This window comes from Apiospora aurea (genome assembly GCF_038362705.1).
Source record: "Apiospora aurea strain CBS 24483 chromosome Unknown utg000004l_segment0_segment0, whole genome shotgun sequence".
Classification (NCBI taxonomy): Eukaryota; Fungi; Ascomycota; class Sordariomycetes; order Amphisphaeriales; family Apiosporaceae; genus Apiospora; species Apiospora aurea.
Genome location: NW_027117391.1, coordinates 1,858,274 through 1,879,251, shown reverse-complemented (window position 1 = coordinate 1,879,251; position 20,978 = coordinate 1,858,274). Strand labels below are relative to the sequence as shown.

Sequence of the window (20,978 nt, the reverse complement as noted above, 5' to 3'; positions counted from 1 at the left end):
CCCCCAACGGACATCCAATGGGAGTAGATACAGGGGTCCAGATTCGTAGACTGTCAGCCATGACCAAGATAGGCCGAATTTCAAAGTAAAGATATTGCTATTGGGAGGCGAGAGGACATGCTGGGGGCGCCTTCGTCCGAAATACTTATAATTGAACACGAGACTGTAGCCCAAGGCAACCCGTTTCTCGTTTGGTAGTTCTCCAGTCAATGTTGCCGCATAGAACCCATGGGATCTTCGAAAACGCTTGATATGACTTTTGCTCGATGAAGAAAGCTGAAACCATGACCACGAAACGCATTGGGCGGTGGCTCAGCTGTCCATCTGGTCAGCTCTTTCATCCAGACTCCTCATCAAGATGTCCTCCTCTGTCAACTGGGCAGCAGCTCCGCCGCTGCTAGGACCGTTCCCCAGGACCATGCCCCGCTTGCGCATCTCCGTCTCAATCCCCGCCCTCGTAATCATGTTCCCCTCGCGCAGTTCGGCGGAGACCTCTTCGCGGCCAGCCCGCACGGCGCCTTCGACGCTCCGCATGCCCACGACCAGGAAGCCGAGCTCCTCGCGATCGACGTCGAAGACCTCCCACCAGGCGCACTCGGGCATCTTGGCGTCCAGGTCCTTGGCCGCGTTGTAGATGGCGGCGACGGCCAGCGCGGACGGCTGGTGCGTCAAATAGAGGAGCTGCGGCGACAGCAACGCCGTGTTCAGGTACGCGACGACGCGCTGCGCCAACCGCGCCGGAGGGCTTACGTCCAGGAAGTCGAGCGCCTTCAGGTAAGTAACCGCGAGGCCGTGCGGGAGCGCCACGTGCGTGTCGAAGGAGAGGGCGCAGAGGATCCGCGACTCGAGCGCCAGGACCCGGGCGTAGGTATCATTGTAGCCGGCTTCAGAGAGGTAGTAGAGCGTCTTGTCGGGCTTAGAGGATAGCGAAGGATCCGAGGAGGGACGGAAGAGGGGCGAGAGGGGCGAGAGCAGGTAGGCATATACGTTGCAGAGGTCCCGAGGTGTTGCCGGGTGCGAACTGAGCTTCGCGACGAGAAAGAGCGACGCTGCCGAGATATCCTGTAAAAGAGTAGGGAGTTAGCTTGAGCCGCCGCGTTGAAGTTGGGGCAATCATCAAAAAAAGCCGTACACTGAATTCGTCGACAAAGGGCCAGGAGATGGTGGCCCAATAGCGCGCAAGTACTACATTCGCCTGTGCCGTAACCGACTGTGGTAGTCGCAGAAGCAGGCCGCCTGCTTGCGTGAGGCTTTGCATGGCGAGGAATATGGTGTCTTGGAGGTCCTGTGGTAGAGCATTGAGAGTTGAGCGGCCGTACAGCTGCTCAACTGTCGCTAAAGGGTTGGTCATGTGCGACATGATCGAATTTGGTAAATCGTAGCCCCCGAAAGTTGGCAACCGTTAATCTTAAGCTGGTCAGTCGTCCAGTTTTTTTACAAGCTGGGCGATGATGCACTTGGGGGTGTTTGTTTGGGCAAAGCTAGAGCTCGAAGCTCGAAGCTCGAAGCTGGGGTCCGGTCCGATAAGGGTCGATAAGCTACATACTCACCTGAACATACCCAATATACATATGGCGACTAGGTACAGCAGAGCAGACACGAACACGAAGAGCCAGGCCAACTCGTCTCGCAACTACTTCCCATAGCTAAAGCCTACAGTCTACTACTACGTGATACGATTTTACCTCATGGATCTGACTGCTCGCGAACCATGATGGCCTACGAGTGTGTTTCGTAGCGACTCTTGGAACTATGTGATGTCATCAGGGGAATCGCCAGGTTCGCAAGAACGTGCAGAGGTGACAGGGAGTTTCATATTTGAGAATGTGAATTTGGCGGATCTGTTTACAGCTGAATGCATGAAGCGAGACGGGATTAGCTGAGTACACACTCATTGGCTCTACCTACTCTAAGTCAAGTTTATGGACTTTTTCGTGTCGTCCGTTGTTACCTCCGAACTTCCCTGGGTTCCGCCTGCCCGCCGAGCTTTTGCACCGGCTTTGAGCTGATCCCACTTCTCTCTGTAGCGGACCAAGTTTGCGCGGGCCTTGTTGTAGTCCCTTTGCAACTCTTCCATCTGCTTTGTGTATAGGAGCAATTGCTCCTCCAGCTCGAGATTTCTCTTCTTCAGCAAATCATCACCTGACCCGGATCTGCCTGCAGAGGGACCCGGGGGTGAGCCCGGGCGCATGAGTCGCATACTTTCGGCAAGTCTCATTCCTGAGTTCTGGGACATCAATTCAAACGCATGGAGTCGCTTGCTTTGCTGGTCAAGCGCATCCTTCAAGCTTTTGTTCTCCAGATATAGCTCTTCCACTACGTTGCTCAATTCCCTCTCGGATGCCGTCTTGCCTGCCTTCCTTCTAAGGCCTGGTGACGATGGTATCTGAGACTCTTTCGCGTCAACAAAGTCATCGTCGTCCAATTCTTCAGCCACTCTCCCAAGCTCATGAGCCGAAGCGCCCATCCGCCGCTTCTCCTTGTCAGCGAATGTAAGAATGTTGGCATAAGAAACTGTATGACCGCTAGTGGGCACGACGTAGAAGGAGTCATTTGGGCCTTGGCCGTCCCTCGCGATCGCTTTGAGTGCGGCTTTCGAGTAGAACTTGCTAAGGTCAGGCTCCGCCGCAGCGGAAGTTGTGGGCTTTGATCTGCTTTTCCTCTGCGCCGGCGTCTCCGGTACGTGAGATGGCTCCTCATTTATCTCTTCACTAAGAAGAGGAAGACCTGCGAATGCCAAAGGGGCAGAAATTCTGTTAATGATGCTGCCAAACGCATTATAGAATCGCGAAAAGCCCTCTTCGCTGGCTGCGGCCGGGCTCCCCGGGGATCGAAGCGATTGCGGCGCAGCTGGTGGGACCTTCCGGTACTCGGTGCTATTTTGTCTCAATAGCTTGTCCGGCCGTTCAGCATTGTCAAGCATGTTCTGCATCTTCGACTTTGATGCCGAATCGTTCCTGCGCGGGGAGGGTGCCACATTGCCTGGCGCTTCCGTGTTGGAAACACTTGGGCTGAGCGGCTGTGAGCGGTACTTGGATGTCTTGATCCCGCGGGCAGACGCCAAGTTACTTGCAATAGTAGAGCCTAGCTCTCGTGAGGGGTAACTCTTTTGTCTGGACAACGTTGGCATTGGCTGCGACTGTTTCTCCCCAGATCCGGTCTCCGCCTTGGGAGTCTGTAGCTCGCCATCTGCAGCTGTAGGAGCCTCCTCCTTCTCATCTGGTTCCGTGGCATTCTCCGCATTGGCCTGAGAGATTGGTCGTTGTCGGGGAACCTTGAGAAGTTCGGATAGTCTCATGTGATGCTGTTCGAGCAGATTCAAGGTTCTGAGTGCCTCGACGCTCGTGGTACTCTTCGCTGCGTTGGCAAACTCGCCAGCAGCCCTCGTGTGCTCATTGATGGCGACAGTAGAGTTGGCTGCGTGGGTCGCCTCGGCCGCAGCTTTGGCATGATCATGTGCCTAGACCCCGTATGGTCATTATATGCCGTGACGATACGGGGAAGTGTGCGCCTCACCTTGATCAAAGGTGCTGCCTCCATGCTGACTGCAACCGGTAGAGCTTGACCGGCATCAAGATCACTCGGGTGAGCTCGCAGAACGTCGCAAATATCGGGCCAGCAGTGGATGGCAGTTCTGTCGCGCGTGCTTCGTAGCGCGATTGTTATGACAGGGTTGCGATCGGGGTTGATGAGAGGTTGGTTGGTAGGTTGTATGTTCTTGTGAGTGTTTGTACAGGCGCCAGAATACTGTATGTGTATGGGCCGATTGCTGATGTCCAATGTCTGTCATTTCAATCAATGCTTGAGTTTAGCGGGGTTGGGGGCCTGGCCTTGGGGCCTTGGGGCCTAGAGGGGAACTAAAGCACCTAAAGACCGGCTAAGTGCATGTACTAGCCGCAATAGCTGGGGAATTAAGCCACCCCATCTAAGCAAGGAATGTGCTTACATGTTGAATTGTGGGAAATACAGTAGTATCCCAGAATAAACTTGAATCGACTGGACCGGACTCATTCTTCCGCCAACAGCTCCTTACGTGACTAACCTCGTTGCTTAATGTCGCCTGTCACCTGCACTAGTCTTGGTCTGGTTCTGGAAACAAACCGATATGCGAGAGATGACGATAACCTGCGGATAGAGCAATGGTCAACTACGTGCGGGTGATGATGTATTGTCTTCCGCTTCGGGTGTCAGCCCCCATTCGGGATGTTCATTCTAGGCATAGGGTCCGTCATAACTGCAAGGGGGGCATGTAATCAGATCTCTCAAGTGCTTGGGGAGAAGGCCTGCTTTGGCGAATGGTGACTGTTCGGTTATTCGTGGGGTTCGTGTTGTCTATTCGCATAGATACTGCTTCTTTGCAGCCAAGCAGGTATGGCCGTAGCTTACCTACATACCTACTTAGGTAGTCCCTCATCATCATCGCAGTCCTAACCCATGAGTCCGGTCCCCCAGTTTGCAAACTTGACTCCTGACGAGCCTGGAGCATTGCAGCGTAGGTAGTATGTACTACACAGCAATCCCGCGCACCTGCAGGTCTCACCAGACAGACACTACCCATCGAAGCTAGACGACCGCGTTCGATCATGACGACACGGAGTGCACCTTGGATTTTTGAGTGCGTTCTTTCGCGTATAACGTTATACCGTTTTGTCCGCCCTCAGCCGCGCCGCGCCCAGCTGTGACCCGAATCAATCTCTGTCGCCATACTGCATCTTTGCCTTGTTGACCGACCTGGCGATTGTCGATCGTCACCACCAATCTGCAATATGGACACTATCAGTAGCACCGGCCAGAAGGTTGAGCAGCAGGTCGAGAGGCTACTGCCTAAGAAACTCGCAGCCAGGCGTCGCTGGAAGCGAGCGTCCCGAGGCAGTTTCGACTCAGCAGCAAGCTCAGCAGCAGGCAACGAGGAGACAAAATCGCGTGGTCGTAGCCCACACAGCCGTGGGCCGAACGAGCACGCCGACGAAGACGAGCGAAGCAACAAAAGCCACAGTACCACCGGCACGCCGTCGCAGTCCAGGGACGATTTGGACGAAGGAGGTGTTTTGGAGACACCCAACGAACACTTGCTCGACTCGTAAGTTTGATTTTATTCTTTCACGTTACCCGAGCCAAAACAGGAACGGCATCGGACAGACGCTTGACGTTAGTTTCAAGTTTCTTTTGTGTTTCCCCTTACGAGCTCCCCACGATTTCTTTTTTGATATTACGGTTACTTCGATATATCAGGTTCAAGGGGCTCTAGCTGCATCCATGCAGCAGCCACGCGGCCAGGAGATCCAGTCACCAGTGGTCGTCTGCACAGCGCCAGCCAGTGCTGGGAAAAAGTGCCCGCCTACCTGAACGGTAGAACCACCTTTTCCGCGGCTTAACTCCCCATAGCATTGACGATCCCGATACGAGCGTGTCGTCTGAAATATTACCTACGGCTCGCTGCCAGGGGAGTCGGCGCATGGCATGCACTGATTGATGCACAGCACCCCCCCCAGCTGCATTGCATACCTACCTACCTACCTACCTGTTTACTTAATGTATGCTAGGTACGGGAACCTTATGTAGCTGGAGCAGTCGCAGAGTTGAGTTGAGTTATCGCGAAACTCGTTTACCTCGCTTGCTGGACGTGGGTTCCATCAATCCATCAATTCCATCTTTCCTCTCTTGCTCCCACGCACGACCCTAGGCCCCCCTCCAGTCCCCCCAAGCCCCTTATTGTGCAGGCTACAGCAGCATTTCAATCTATTTAACTTAGCCGTATCTGGGATCTCGGGCTCTTTCCAGGCCTAGCCCTCCACTCCAGATGTTTGGTTGCGTCCCGTTTTCCAGCCTGCCCCCTCACATCGTCAGCCCGTCGCAATTTAGCATTTCTGGCACCACCCTAGCTGTCATTACGCTGCTCTGCTCCTCCTTGTTCTTGTTCTTGTTCTTGTTCCATTTGTCACCGAGCATATATTCACCCGGGATATGCTGGGCTCTTTTTCTTTGTCCTGCCAGCGCTACCACTGAGCTCGTTACATTTCCAATTTACCTTTCCAACTTTCCTCTTTGTACTCGAACCACCAGGGCTCCAACCGTCGAGCATTTTCATTTAAAGTCTGACCTGAGAGGACCCCTAGCAGATCACCTGCCCGACCCACTGTGCCTTCGACGCACCCGTCCCAGATCGGCCACTTAACCATCTCGTCGCCCATTATCCAAGCACAACACGCACCTGAGGTGCAAAGTCTCGACACGCTGGCGACCGAAACCTTCCCCGACGACACCCTCTCCAGACCCGCCACATACTCAGTATCCGTTTCCTCAGACAACTCCTATTCTGCCGAGCCGATCCGCAAGCTATCCGTAAGCCAGACCGGCTTGCAGCCTCCGCAGAGTGAGGCCTCGAGACGATCGAGGTCGCCTGCTGGAAGGATCAAGAACGTCTTCAGGACTAAAAGGAGTTCGAGTAACACTCCTAGTTTCGACAGCCAGAAATCAGACAAGACCGACAGATCAAACTCGGGGAGTGCTGATCCAGGGGCTTCAGCGGAGTCCCTTCATGAGTCTGGTCCTGCACCAACCCTTCAAGAGCCGCCACGACGCACGGGTCGAGGTTCCGACGCGTCTTTGGTTCCTCCCCGTACGCCTCCATCCGAGGAGCCAGCTGCGCCTGTTATAGTGAGCACGCCCCCTACACCGCCGCTTGGAGGTGACCAGTCAAGACAGAGGTCGAGGAGTCGGGCCGGTAGCATTGAGCGGCCTCATACCTCCAGCAACGTTCCGTATGCGGGGTTGTCAACACATCGACGTATGAGATCTGGCTCTGGGACTAGTATTGGACCAAGCAAGCTTTCGAACTTCACGCTCGCCCCTCTCACGCCCACACCCGAAAACGGCCCCCTGACACCCGGAGGAGGAGGTTTCTTCTCGTCTATGCTTTCTGCTGCGCAGAACGCTGCAACATCGCTAAGCAGTACTGTGTCCAATTCCAACATTAGCATTGGGAATAATCGACCGAAACCCCCTATTCCAACCGAATCTCAAGAAGGAGACGGCGACACGACAGAAGTAGAGTCATCAGCGGATCAAACAAGAGACGTCAAGATGGGTGAACCGGCCGTTAAAACACTGGGCATGGGAGACCTGAGTCTCGACCAGCTAGGCATCCAGGAGCCCAGCGCCGGTGCGTCCACACCGCATTTATCAAGATTCCCTGACCATCTGTCCGACACTCGTATGCGATCCGAATCGGCTCCTGCGGAACGTGCGTCGCTTAGTTTGGAGGATCCGAATTCACGGCCCCGGTCGCTCTACGAATCGGCGGTCGCGAGCGATCGCAGCCCGCCATCATCCGTTTTCGAAGGGAGGTCTGGCATGCAAAGAAGCAACAGCATCCGAAGTGCCATGGGCCGAAGACGGAAGCGCGGTAGCACCGGTGGCACTGCCAATACCAGTGGAACTTCAAACACCATCGGGGCAGCTATTGCTGCAGCAAACGCTTCTGTTGCCCATCCATTGGCCGCTGGAAGCACACCAAAGCTTACAGGCTTTGCTGTGGCGAGTAAGAAGCGAAACCGGGACTTTCACAACTTGTTCAAGAGTGTCCCCGATGACGACTATCTTATCGAGGATTACAGTTGTGCTCTGCAGCGGGAGATTCTCGCCCACGGAAGACTGTACGTATCGGAAGGGCATCTATGCTTCAGCAGTAACATCTTCGGGTGGGTAACTACGCTTGTTATGAGCTTCGACGAGATAGTATCAGTCGAGAAAAGGAGCACAGCATTACTATTCAAGAATGGGTTGATGATATCGACATTGCATGCAAAGCATGTGTTCGCCAGTTTCACCAGTCGAGATTCCACCTATGACCTCATTGTGAACATCTGGAAGCTTGGTCATCCGACCCTGAAGAGTTTTTTGAATGGCGTGTCTATAGACGAGATGGGTGGCGACAAGACGGAGAAAGTGGAAGACATGGATGTATCTGCATACCAAAGTGGCTCCGGCTCCGACGTTATGGATGAAGAAGATGGCGGCAGTGACTCGGGCGAGGATGTTTACGACGAGGACGAGGAGGATGCTGACAACAACGAGGTCACTCAGCCGACAGAACCCAGCCCTGCTGATACAGACGCAGAAAAGTCTGGCGGTCGTAAGGTTTCTGGGGCACTCGGTGCCAATGCCCCTTCGGCCAAGCCACAAGACGGTGCAGCAACAACGACCGGCGGTGACGATTTCCCAGGTCCAGCAACCCATGCTCCCACTGACTGCGGTGATGTCGCAACGCATTACGAGCGACCATTGGCCGACGAGGTTATTGCAGCACCACTGGGCAAAGTCTACAACCTCATTTTCGGCCCAGCCTCTGTGAAGTTCATGCAAAATTGGTTGACGGGCGAGCAGAAATGCACCGATTTCCAGGGTGAGGACAAAACTGGGCTGACCCAGGACAACAAGACTCGAGGGTACTCGTACATTAAACCGCTGAATGCGTCTATTGGACCGAAGCAGACAAAGTGTATCACAACGGAAACCCTCGAACAGCTCGATCTGGAAAAGTCTGTCAACATTTTGTGTGTTACGCAAAACCCGGACGTGCCCAGCGGCAATGTGTTCAGTGTGAAAACCAAATATTGCCTCAGTTGGGCAGAAAACAACTCTACTCGGATGCAGGTTACTTGCACTATAGAGTGGACAGGAAAGAGTTGGCTGAAAGGTTAGTAATGACTCTTGTCCGTTAGACAGGTGATGATGTACTGACCGAACCAGGACCGATCGAGAAGGGTGCCAACGATGGCCAAATCCAGTACTGTAAAGATTTGACAGCTGTGGTTAGAGCAGCCGTAACTACTCAACCCCGTTCTGCAGCAGCCAACAACGGCCCAGCCGGCAAGGGCAAGAAGAAGGGCCGGAAGGGCAAACCGACCGAGGCTTCCAAGGAATCTCAAGGCGGTGTAAGCACTTCAGCCGCAGCCAAGACGCCAGATTGGGGCCTATTTGAACCCCTCCGTGGAATTCTTGGCCCAGTATTCGATATTGTGAAGCCCATCCTTACGGGCAATGTGGTGTACGGGCTTCTCGTGGGGTTATTGGTAGCATCCTGGTTCGGCTTCGGCTTCAACCCGCGGCAGTCTGGTCCTGGCTACGGGCACGGGCTTGGGTTTGCCAACCATGCGGATCGGATAGTGGCGTACGAGGAGATCTGGCGCCGAGAGGAAAGCGACCTCTGGGATTGGCTCGAAGAGCGAGTCGCACTCCACCGCATGAACGAGGGTGCGATGCCGATTCGAAAACGTGTAGTCGAGCCGCGCTCAGTTGAAGAGAAGATACGCGAGGAGCGTATGAACGAGCGTGAGATTACCGAGGCTATCCGGGTTACCGAAGAGAAGCTGCAGATGCTCAAGGACGTCCATGGCCGGAAAGGGGCGAACGGACGCCCTGTTGCTGCCAGTGGCGGATCATCAGAAGGAGAGACGGGCAAGCCGACACAGAAGCCCGCAGAGGTGTAAAAAACGCAACAAGAGGTTGATTAGATACATTCAGGGTGGGGAGAAACGGGTGGTAGGAAAGGAAGGCGACGACCCACGGCGACGCAATATGGTTGCGTTGTCAGATGTCCTCAATTCAGCGAATACAAACTAGAGTTTACTTTGTAGTATTTTATATTTGTACATCAATTCATCAGGGATTTCTTGGCCTGCATTGTGTCGGTTTTCTACACTAGCAATCCAATTTACAACCAAACCATCCTCTTGACGTTGCGACCGCGTCTCGAGTTGTTGTCCCTCGGCAATTCTTGCCTCTATTGGCCCTATTGCCCTTATTCCAAGGCAGCATTCGACTTTGCTTTTCGCGCTTCCCAAGAGCGCGCCTAGAGGCTTGACACTCTTGGGGCATAGCTAAGGCATCTTGAATTCGACATGATCCGGTAAAACTGGCAATCTAGAGTGATGGCTTGGCCGGCAATGGTTCGGTATATTGGAATGGCACGCGGTGATTTAGCTGAACTTGTTCAAGCCCGGTGTCTACCTACTTAAGTAGAGGACGGCCACTTCCCTAGCGCTCCCGGACTAGCAAATACCCTTATTAGTCCAAATACAGCAAGCGACACACAAGGCGTTCGTGCTAAAAACATGAAAAGCCAAAGCTGGCTTATACGAAGTCCCCTAATGACTCGGCCAACGAACAAGCGCAAGAAAGGCCTGCCCGTGTCGTACGAGAGATGCCGGAGACTGCCATAGACTAGAACAGTCTATTGATGCAAGCCGGGTTCTGGAAGTGGACTGCACGGAAAAGCAACAAGCTTGCCTTTTTTTTCTCTCTCTCTCAATCAGGTACATAGATAGACAGACGAAACATCCTTGTATTGTGTTGCGTTTTGTGGTCGGAAACAGTCTCCCTTTTCATGCCGTAAGTCACAACATGAGGGCCTCGCTGCTCGAGCTGTGGCGGATGCACAATTCACTTATCACGACGAGCAAATATAGGGCATGTATACCTCTTTCGTTTTTTACATTGGTTTTGTGTGACTGTTTCCCGATTCTATATATGACCGCATTGTTTATAAAACCACGTTTGACCTGATGTAGACACACCACAGCCTGCCTTTGGACCTTTTTTTTTTTTTTTTTTAGGCGCGGCTTCCACCCTTGATCGTAGTAGTAAGTCCGTTCCTGGGAAATCTCCTCTCCGAATCCGAGTCACTGTCCATATCCAAATAAGCTCCCCTTGCTGGCGCTCGTAGGTCATCCATCCGCACGACGGTATCGACGTCGGTACCCTTGGACAACTTGATGCTCGTGCTTCGCTGCTTGGCTGCTGAATCGCGCCGGGTGTACTGTAATTGCTGCGAGGCTAGGTTCGTGTTCTCCTTATCCTTCTGGAACCACTTGGGCACAAACGTCCGGTACATCCTCTCTCGGAACGGGCGGGTCGTGCCGAAGACAACAAAAGCCAGCAGACTGGCCGTCACGCCGGGCATGTTGAAGTACATTATCGCGATGGCGCGTTCGGCGCTCAGATCCGGCGCCGCGGCCGCGGCGTCGCGGTTGTTATTCCGTTGGGCGGAAATTTGGAAGATGATGTTGGTGACTTCGAAAATTCTAGTAGGATGACAGTACCTGGTTAGCAAGAATAGGGGAAAAAGCAATTTGATAGAGGTAAACCTACGCAAGAAATAAGAAGGCTATGGTGAAGCGAATCAGCAGCCACCTGTCGTATATGCCTTGTGATTGAGGCGTGCTTCCTCCGCCACTAGTATGAGGTCCGTTCGAGGTCGTTTCGGTTGACGTTGACTTCTTGCCGTACCCATGTGACCAAGTCGTGAGCTGGCGTCGCGTTTGGACGTATTTGGCGAGGATCATGATGAGGAGGATGCAACCTCCGAAACAGCTCAGGGCGACTATATTGCTTCTTAGCTCATATCGAAAAGAAGAAAAGTATTGTGGCAAGCGTACACTCTATGTCGGCCAGGATGATAAATCCAACGAAAGTAGACTGGACCGTGGGGACTTGGAGCAGGCAGATTGTGAGAAGGGGCAGAGCAACTGATATGATCTTGCCGGCGGTATTGATCCGTCTGAAGATGCGTCTCAAGCGAGGCTTGCCAGCCCACCCGTAAACGGACTGGGTAAGGGTAAACGCCCTGATCTGTTAATAACCTGGAGTATGGTGTCGATGCGAGTCTCTTACCAGAACAGGACAAAGGTTGCCTCGACCGTGTAACAATAAAACTCTGATCGCGTAGTTAGGCTCTGGGTGTAAGGGTGTAGCTTGCCTGGTGTACTCACGGATATAAAAGAGAACCAAGTCCAAGCCTACTGACCCGTTTGCCAGGGTCAGCTGCGGGTTTCCAACCTGTGCCGTCTTATTGTTGAACTGGGCAGTGGTGACGTCTTTCCAGAAGCTATAAGTATAGTCAGTAAACATCCAATTCCTGCTGAGGCCGTGTTTCTTGGGTGACCTGGTTCTTACATGTAGTCGTGGAACTGCTGGATGATGCTGCAAGTCGTGGAGAGAAGCGTGAAATACGAGATACACGCAACGTCTGTGAACGTCCATTAGCCTAGGACAATGTTGGTGATATTGACTCGGAACGCAGACACTTACAGCTGAGTCCTTCTTCATGGACCCAAAGGAGCCACACCATCACAATATTGCATACTTCACAGATAAAGGAGTAGAGTAGCACTCCCACGGCAGTGCCGACAGCGCCCTCCGGGAGTTGTGACATGTTGCTGCGAGGCTGTTGGCCACTCGTTGGTCTGTCAAGCTACCAGTAGGCGAAGAGGGAAAGACGCAATGGATAAGCGACGACAAGTGATCAAGCATTCTTGTATTGGATTGTGGCCAAGCGTTGGAGGGCGAACCCGTGGGTCGAGTTCACGACAGCGTCGTAGCGGCCAGGTCAAATACCACCTGCCAGGCACACAACCACGAAGTACCGGGTGCTCGGTAGAGTCCATAGTGGCCAGAACCGAGAGATGAGACGACGAGTGGGGGAGGGTTGGCCCAAGGCATAAGATCGAACCAGGGATGGTCCCGGCAGGGGAGCGAACTACATTTCAACCGTCTAGCGTGCTATTATAGACGCTTCCGGTACACCACGAGTGCCCACTCGATGCTCACGAAACTGGAAGATCATGGCCGAGTTGTACGCCACCAAAGTCGAGTAGTAGGGAACGACCCGGGAGAAACAAGAGAGTGGAAGCTCGAACGCCGCAGGCCGTCACTGCCACCTGAGCGGATGCCGGAAGTTAGTGGGTTGGAGGGGGCTCTCGCTATAGATAGAGTTTCGCTGGTCATTGCAAGCCAAATCCGCATTACAATCGATGTTTGAACGGGGACCGGCCCCGTTCTCGGCAATTTGCGTAGATCACCCAGCTTGCCCTTCCAAGTTCTTGGATTGCAGGACTCATGTAGGTACATCAAGTCTATCTGGGATGGCTCGGAAGGAGGGGAGTCGGGAAACGGCACCAAGTCCAAAACGGCTGTTCTGACAGCCTGTACATCCCCGAAACCACTCCGGTAGCACCCCTCGGGCAGCTTGCCCCAGCCACTTTCCTACATGTTTTCTTGAGGCTGTCTGTTTTCCCGTTTAGACTCGCTCTGCCCAAGGACAAGGCAGTGGACGCGCAGGCGTCTTGAAACATATGCCCACAGCCTAGCTGGACGTCTTTGGCAAATAAGATTTCACTGGCCAAGAAGTAGGCAGTGGTGATGTGGGTCGTTCGTGATCTGAGCAGGGGGAAAACGTGGCAGGCGTGCCCCACGGAGGCTGCAAGGTGCGCACACGCGAGTTTGTCTAGCGACTCTAGCCCAAGATGGCGAAAGCTGCGGATTTGGAAATGTACCTACTTTCAGCTTTTCGGGTCTCCGACCCGGGCTACCGGCCGAAACGCCGAATCGAGAAAGCACCTGCATCCATCTGTACCCATAGTAGTAGACTAGTACTGAATCCCGAGTTTTCATTCTGCAAGGGGTTCCTCACTACGGGGAATCGAAACAAGCTTCAAGTTTGATTCGCGTCGTCTGTGGTCCATTGCTGCCTGGCTTATGTACCTGCATAAAGTATCTAAGAGCAGTAAGCAGCTCTCTGCTAGTTGAACCGGGAATCGATAAATCCATCACAGGTAAAGCTACAGCTGCTCTTCTGCCGGAAACCTTGCAACAAATCGAGATACGCTTGTAGTGGGACGAAGGAGGTGATATTGGGGAAAGAGAAAGGAAAAGGTATCGTTATCATGGTCAAGCGGCCCAGGGCCGTTCTACGGACAGGCAACGATCGACTGGCAGTTGCAGTGACATGTGGCGCAACTTGTTTAAACAAGGAAAAAAGAAAACAAAACAAAACGAAAACGAAATAGACTACCTAAGCCAGCCGGTTGAAGGCGCAATGCTGGGAATTAATACCTTCTGTTCGACAACATCTCCTGGGCGAGGTGACCCAATTAGTTATACAGCTTATCGATAACAAGTAAGCTACAGCCACAAACCAAGCCCCGGCACCGCCACAGATGATTGCTGAATGTAAGTTGCTCGTAACTTTTGCGCTTCTAACCGCGACCAGACGACCAACTTGTTGATAGCAGGAAGTCGGCGTCACGCCGCGTTCTTTCACATCCACCCACAACACCCGACTCTGCATTTCTTTCCTTTCGGTACCTTCGAAACAAGATGCCAGTCGTCAAAGGTGGCGTTTGGACCAACGCCGAGGATGAAATCCTCAAGGCGTCCGTCTCCAAATACGGCTTGAATCAATGGGCACGCGTCTCGTCCTTGCTGCAACGCAAAACCGCGAAACAATGCAAAGCCAGATGGAGCGAATGGCTGGATCCGAGCATCAAGAAGATAGAATGGAGCAAAGAGGAGGATGAAAAGCTTTTGCATTTAGCCAAGTTGATGCCAACACAATGGCGCACCATTGCTCCCCTCGTCGGCCGCACCGCAAACCAATGTCTCGAGCGATACCAGAAGCTACTAGATGAAGCTGAAGCCCGGGAATCAGGTTCACTGGGATTGACCGGCCCGGAAGGCGGCGAAACACAAGCTCCCACTGCCGACGATGTTCGAAGACTACGACCTGGCGAAGTCGACCCGAATCCGGAGAGCAAGCCCGCCAAACCTGACACCATCGATCTCGACGAAGATGAGAAGGAGATGCTCAGCGAAGCACGAGCCCGTCTCGCAAACACCCAGGGTAAAAAGGCGAAGCGGAAAGAGCGTGAGCGTCAGCAGGAGGAGTCGCGTCGCGTCGCTGCATTGCAGAAGCGCCGCGAGCTCAAAACAGCTGGCATCAACATCAAAGTCATTACGCGAAAGCCGGGCCAGATGGACTACAATGCCGATATTCCTTTCGAGAAGGCGCCCACCAGAGGTTTCTACGACACTAGCGAAGAACAACACCTGAACGAGCGAGAACGTGCCCTTTTCAACCCCCAGAAACAGCAGCTTGCCAATAAGCGCAAGGGCGAGCAGGACGACGAAGGGGAAAGGAAGAAGCGCAAGAATGACAAAGAAGGCCCGTCGGCGTCTATGCAAGCGGCCTTGAAGGCCGGACAAATGCAGAAGATCCGGGAGGCAGAGCAGAGCAGCAAGCGCCGTGCATTGAACCTGCCGGCGCCCCAAGTCGGCGAAGGCGAGCTCGAAGAGATCGTCAAGATGGGGATGATGGGTGAACGCGCTAGCACCCTGGCTCAGTCTAGTGAGAACGATGCTACAAGAGGTCTCGTCAATACCTATTCGACCATTACATCACAAACCCCTATCCGGACTCCCATGGCGCCCGCCCAGCAGGATCATATCGCGAATGAGATCCGGAACATCAAAGCTCTGACAAACAACCAATCGGCTCTCTTGGGTGGAGAAAACGCTGACTTGGAGGAGGGTGCCGGCTCAACTGGTTTTGAAAGCGCCACACCTCGCAAGCAGGTAATGTCTACGCCGAACCCATTGGCCACGCCTCTCCGAAACGGTGCCAATGGTGTCGGGGCTACCCCTGGAAGAGTTGGACAGACTCCTCTCCGAACACCACGTGATAGCTTCGCGCTCAATGCCGGAAACGAAATGGCACTGGTCGGGGGTTCGGCACGCGCACGAGAGATGGCGGCCAAACGTCAACTGAAGCAAGGACTCGCCTCTTTGCCGAAACCGAAGCAGTCGGACTGGGAGCTTGAAGCACCAGAGGACCAGATGGAGGTTGTCGTAGCGGAGGAGTCAGTGGAGGACGCTGCAATTCGAGATCGACGCGAACGTGAGATTCGCGAGGCTCAAGAAGCCCTGGAGCGCAAGCGGCGTACACAGGTTTTGCAGAAAGAATTACCACGACCCGACTCGGTCGATTTTGATGCCTTGATGAAGGAGGCAACCGCAATCGAAGACCCGGTGGAGGCCTTGATAGCTCGAGAGGCCGCCCTTCTACTGGCGAACGACGCGGCTAGGCATTCTATACCCGGATCCAGGACTAAAGCGAACCCTGTCAACTTGGCCGAAATCGATGATAACGCCTTGGCTGAGGCACGACTGCAAATACTGCTCGAAGTCAAAGACCAGCCAAAGCCGGAAGCGGTTGCTTCTGTTTTTGAGCGCGAGAACGCCAATGCTTTGATGCTTGGCCTAGGCTGCTACGAGGAGGAGGAGGAAGCCCAAACACAAACGATGAAAACAGCGTTTGACAATGTACAAAACACGACGATAGAGATTGCGGAGAAGTGCTCCAAGGTCGAGAAGAAATTGGGGCTTCATCTAGGCGGCTACCAGAACAGAGCCAAAGTACTACGGCAGAAGATGGGCCAAGCTGCGGAGGAGCTGGAAAAGGCTCAGTTTGCACTCAATGCCTTCAACACGCTGAACATATCGGAAGAGATAGCTATCAAGAGCCGACTCGAGGCTCTGCGTGAAGAGGTCGCATACGTCAGTCGGAGAGAGCGGGAAGCCCAGGAGCAATACAGGGAAGCAAAGGAAGAACTGGATGCAGTAGGCGGTGCGCATGGAGTTAACGGGCATCATTAAACAACGATGGCGCTTCGTCTAGCATTGTACATTAATAGCAGGTTGCCGACAGCGAACTCGGAAGGCAGCGAACTTGGAATGGCTTGCCCAAAGTGAGGGGGGCAACAGATACTATGTATAGCTCACACATTACTTTGGCAAATTGCATATCGGGGTTATTCCGACCGAACACGCCCGCTACACATGCACGTTGTACTTGTGACATACGGGAATTCTAGGTTGGACGTGAATAAGCGAAACACAACATTGTAGCTGTGGATTGCCGATGCGCAAATCTCCCAGATGGATGCTTGGCTGCCCCCGAGGCCGAGCGCCGCCCCGAAAAGTACACGAGGTAGTTGTAATTGTAGTCGTTGGGGCCAACCCGGCTGGCGGTGGATTGCTCGCTAGCAGTACTGATAAACCACATTTATCATACTCCATCTACTGCGTCTTCATTGTTTTTTTTTTTTTTTTTTTTTTTTTTTTTTTTTTTTTTTTTTTTTTTGCTATCACGGCCATTTTGTTAGAAGCGATGAGCACACGTTGCCTATATTAGCTCTCGACATCCATTGATCCAGGCTTTCCTTGGACCTTTCGGCTGCGGCCAGAAACGTCCACGCCAGATATGACGGGTCCAGACTCTGATGGCAAGCGCAACCCACCTTCATGGTCCGGGCATGGAGGCACAGATCCGCCCTCTGACGATGACGATGAGCGCACAACGCTCCTCGCAGCCAACGGCTCATATGGCACTCACCACACGAACAAGTCTGCCCAGAATGCAGGAGAGCATCTGCACCAGCATCATCACCATAGCTACTTCTTAGACGCAAACGAGTCAGATCTTCTTCTAGCTCGGACAACGTCCGCTTCCAGTGCGTCGCCGCTCGCACCAGAATTGCTCGAGTCTACCATGCTCCGGGGCCGCCAATTCTCACACAGCTCCGCCAGGCAGCCCCTTCTCTCACCAGCGCCCGGCTCTGTTAAGTCGGGCCATGGCTCAGCGGTGGCCGATACCGAGTCCGTCAACGGTATCCACCGACACACCGCCGCCAATGGGAACGCAGGAGCGGCAGGAACCACAGACGAGGAAGCAGCATCAACGACCAGCTCGCCGCCGTCGAGGGAGTTCCTGATCGACACGGACCCGAAGCTGTTCCGGATCATCTTCGGCAGCGTCCTGCTCGTCTACTTCATCGCCAACTTCGACGGCACCATCATGGCTTCGTCGCACCCCGTCATCACCTCGTACTTCCACAGCTCCAACCAGGCCTCGTGGCTGTCCACCGCCTTCCTGCTGACCAGCACCGCCGTCCAGCCTATTGTCGGCCGCCTCAGCGACACCATCGGTCGCAGGCCCCCTACCTCTTCGCCATGGCCATCTTCACCCTCGCTACGGTCTGGTGCGCGCTCGCGGGCAGCATAAAGAGCTTCATCCTCGCACGCGCCGTCTGCGGGCTCGGCGCGGGCGGCATGATCAGTCTGGGCAGTATTGTTATTAGCGATATGGTGAACATTGAGTAAGTTGAATGGGCCTTTTTTCATCATTCCTTTCCCATAATTCTACCCTCTCTTGGCTTCTCTGCATCGGTATTGTAGCCATTTCGATGCCGGGAAGATCTGCAGATATGTGATGGCATGGTAGCTAATGTTTCATTTTGTCCTCCTTGCCGCACAGACGCCGTGGCACGTATCAGAGTTTCATCAACATCACCTACGGCCTGGCTGCCGCGTCCGGGGCCGCGCTCGGTGGTATCATGGCCGATACCCTGGGCTGGCGATGGGAGTTTGGCGTACAGGTGTTTCCCCTCTTGGGATGCTTTTCTCTCGTGGCCTGGACGATGCCGCCCGACTTGGGTCTGTACGTCGAACGGGAAACCTTTATCGAGGCCGTCAAGGCTTTCGATTGGCCGGGAACTGCCCTTCTTACGAGTTCAACCATGTTTCTCATTCTAGGCTTGGTGAGATCTTTTGCCCTCTTCTGCTTGTTCCATGTCCCATCTGGTGTAGATGCCAAACTAACACATATATCTCAGAACCTCGGAGGCAATGTACTGCCATGTAAGTCACTGCCAGGAAACTCGATGATATATGCACTAACACGCAGCCAGGGTCTCACCCTTTCATCATCGCCTCGTTAATAATGTTCGCTGTCTTGTTCCCTACTTGTTTGTATGCCGAATCCAGAGCACAGAGGCCCATCATGCCACTGCAGCTCCTGCGTTCTAGCCCCCGCGCCAACCTGGTGTTTGCAAACTTCGTTGCCTCTTTCCTCCTCAACGCGGTCCTGTTTAACGCCCCGCTCTACTATCAAGCTGTCCTTCTCATGAGCGCCACTGCCTCGGGCCTGTGCCTCATCGTCCCCGTCGCGATTGCCGCCACCATCGGCACCCTGACGGGATTTCTCATCACGCGCACGCAGCGCCTCAAGTGGCCTCTGACTCTCGGATCCATCGGTTATGGGCTGGGGATCGTGTCACTGGCCTCGCTGAGGCGCGGCTGGCCCTGGTGGGCGTACTTGCTGATCCTCGGCCCCTCGGCCATGGGCCAGGGCTTCCAGTTCCCGGGGACGTTCATCGCAGTCCTGCGCGCGAGCGCCCAGGCCGAACAGGCCGTCGTCACCAGCACCCTGATGCTCTGGCGCGCCCTCGGCAACGTCATGGGCGTCGCGGGCAGCAGCCTGATCCTGCAGAACGCGCTATTGCGCTACCTGCGGGACTACGTCGGCTCGGACGGCACCCCGCAAGGCGACGAGGCCAAGCTCATGCTCATCGCCAAGGTCCGCGCGAGCGTCGAGGCCGTCGCGGCGCTCGAGGACCCCGTCGTGCGCGAGCAGGTCATACGCAGCTACGAGGCGGCGCTGCGGATGACGTTTTTTTTGCATTGGGCTGGCGCTTGTCAACATGGCGCTGCTCCTGCCCGTCAAGCTGCCGCGACTGGGAACCCGTAAGCAATAGGCTGTGGGGAATACATACTTCATATACGTGAAGGAGCAAGAAGCGTGGTTGCGAGAGGCAAACGGCTTGTAGGGCTTCATGGAGTCAAAATTAACTATGCCTGTCTACCTACATGTATCCTTACTTAACCTTGGCGGGACAGATGACAGGTACGGCTCGAAGACGACAGGGCTAGATCCGAACCTACTTGTTTGGAGTATCAAACTTGGGACGAATCCTATTCTTATGCTCTCCTGTTATCATTCGCCCTTGGATATAGTGATCAGTGAATTGGAAACCGACATGAATGTAATAACCGCGAAATTGAAACGCTTAGCAGGTACCATGACTCCCGAAAGCTGACCGATGCCAAACCCCCTTTTGAAAGCTTATTCTTCACCTCCCTCTTCTCTTCTCTCCTTTGATGGATATTCATGAGCATGGTCATGGCGTAGTGTGGGCGAGAAGTAGAACTCGACAATAAGGTAAAATTAAAACATACAACAACGGCCGTCTGCCAGTGCGGATGTGCTATCTGACGCAACCTACTGCTATAATGTCCCAACCATTTCGACGTGTCTGAACTGCCACGCCGTCCCGCGTCTTCGACCTCTCAAGAAGGCCCGCGTGTCCACGGGCAAGGCATTCGAAACAACACGGCTTGGTTCCATTGGCAAGATCTCCTCCTGCATCTTATCTGCGACCCAAGGCCTACCCAAGCCACTTACTGGCAGTGCCAAGATTCCGCCTATCTCGCATCTCATGCCCGCTTCCAGGGTTTGGCACCGAATCTCGACCTGACCAGGTCCTACTGCAATGCAACATTGCAAGACGGATGCACCGGATGGGCAGACACCCCCACTGCGGCTGAGGCGTTGACTCGTCGACGCCTGCTATACTTTACTAAATAACAGACTTGGTCCCGCAGTGGGCTACTAGAGATGACATATCTCTCAAGCTGAGTGGGCCATTAAGACGTGGCGTCCATCACGGTGAATAATGACGTAGTACTGCAGCAGGCTGATGGGTTGGATAGGGGAAGTCCATTGGCTAGGCAGGAAAGACACTTCTAACCTTACGAGCCGTTGCAGCTTGATTTGCTATTGTTACACATCCCGCCCCGGCTGGAACGCAAAAGCAATTCTTCCTCTACGCCGTTGATGATCGCCCTCTCATCATGTTCCGCTTACACCCGGACAAAGGGTCGGGTCCGGAATTAGAGTAAGCCTCGTTTCTCGGGCACATTTGTGTTCAAGATTTTATATCCCCCTTGTATATGGATCCTTGAAAATTTGCCCATGGCAAAGAGTTCAGTGCGCTGCGGCAAAGAATTGATGCATCACACCAAACCTTGCTGGAGGAATGTACGGCTCAGCTAAGCGCTACAGTCGCCGTCGCATGGAGTTGGCGCCACCATCATGCGGCTTACGCCAGGTACAAACAAAATAAGTCCGAGCATTTTGTCTCGTGTGGCATTCGGGAGTGTTATTTTAGATTTCCAGCACCCCCTGAGTGGTGGATGAAGGAGGCAGCGGGAAGAATCGAGTAAATATGCTTAGGGAGAGGAAG

At 53.9% G+C, this 20,978-nt stretch overlaps 6 protein-coding genes across 6 annotated transcripts; 3 read left to right on the top strand and 3 right to left on the bottom strand.

Moving 5' to 3' along the window:
* Positions 1–312: 312 nt before the first annotated feature.
* On the bottom strand, positions 313–1,360 carry PG986_005377 (uncharacterized protein; the record flags this gene model as incomplete). Its single annotated transcript, XM_066841599.1, has 2 exons — positions 313–1,062; positions 1,133–1,360. The coding sequence occupies 2 exons, from the start codon at positions 1,358–1,360 to the stop codon at positions 313–315; spliced, it is 978 nt and encodes a 325-aa protein (XP_066701461.1).
* A 549-nt stretch (positions 1,361–1,909) lies between these two features.
* On the bottom strand, positions 1,910–3,540 carry PG986_005376 (uncharacterized protein; the record flags this gene model as incomplete). Its single annotated transcript, XM_066841598.1, has 2 exons — positions 1,910–3,460; positions 3,517–3,540. The coding sequence occupies 2 exons, from the start codon at positions 3,538–3,540 to the stop codon at positions 1,910–1,912; spliced, it is 1,575 nt and encodes a 524-aa protein (XP_066701460.1).
* A 1,226-nt stretch (positions 3,541–4,766) lies between these two features.
* PG986_005375 (uncharacterized protein) lies at positions 4,767–9,491 on the top strand (the record flags this gene model as incomplete). Its single annotated transcript, XM_066841597.1, has 3 exons — positions 4,767–5,080; positions 6,120–8,698; positions 8,752–9,491. 3 exons carry the CDS (start codon positions 4,767–4,769, stop codon positions 9,489–9,491), a joined length of 3,633 nt encoding a protein of 1,210 aa, XP_066701459.1.
* Positions 9,492–10,612: 1,121 nt separating this feature from the next.
* On the bottom strand, positions 10,613–12,214 carry PG986_005374 (uncharacterized protein; the record flags this gene model as incomplete). The annotated part of the gene is made up of 7 exons (XM_066841596.1): positions 10,613–11,084; positions 11,152–11,383; positions 11,439–11,626; positions 11,674–11,716; positions 11,772–11,887; positions 11,956–12,028; positions 12,091–12,214. The coding sequence occupies 7 exons, from the start codon at positions 12,212–12,214 to the stop codon at positions 10,613–10,615; spliced, it is 1,248 nt and encodes a 415-aa protein (XP_066701458.1).
* Positions 12,215–14,157: 1,943 nt separating this feature from the next.
* Positions 14,158–16,491, top strand: PG986_005373 (uncharacterized protein; the record flags this gene model as incomplete). The annotated part of the gene is made up of 1 exon (XM_066841595.1): positions 14,158–16,491. The coding sequence occupies one exon, from the start codon at positions 14,158–14,160 to the stop codon at positions 16,489–16,491; it is 2,334 nt and encodes a 777-aa protein (XP_066701457.1).
* A 607-nt stretch (positions 16,492–17,098) lies between these two features.
* On the top strand, positions 17,099–19,423 carry PG986_005372 (major facilitator superfamily transporter; the record flags this gene model as incomplete). The annotated part of the gene is given in 4 exon segments (XM_066841594.1): positions 17,099–17,797; positions 17,812–17,993; positions 18,152–18,524; positions 18,581–19,423. 4 exon segments carry the CDS (start codon positions 17,099–17,101, stop codon positions 19,421–19,423), a joined length of 2,097 nt encoding a protein of 698 aa, XP_066701456.1.
* Between the last annotated feature and the right edge of the window lie 1,555 nt (positions 19,424–20,978).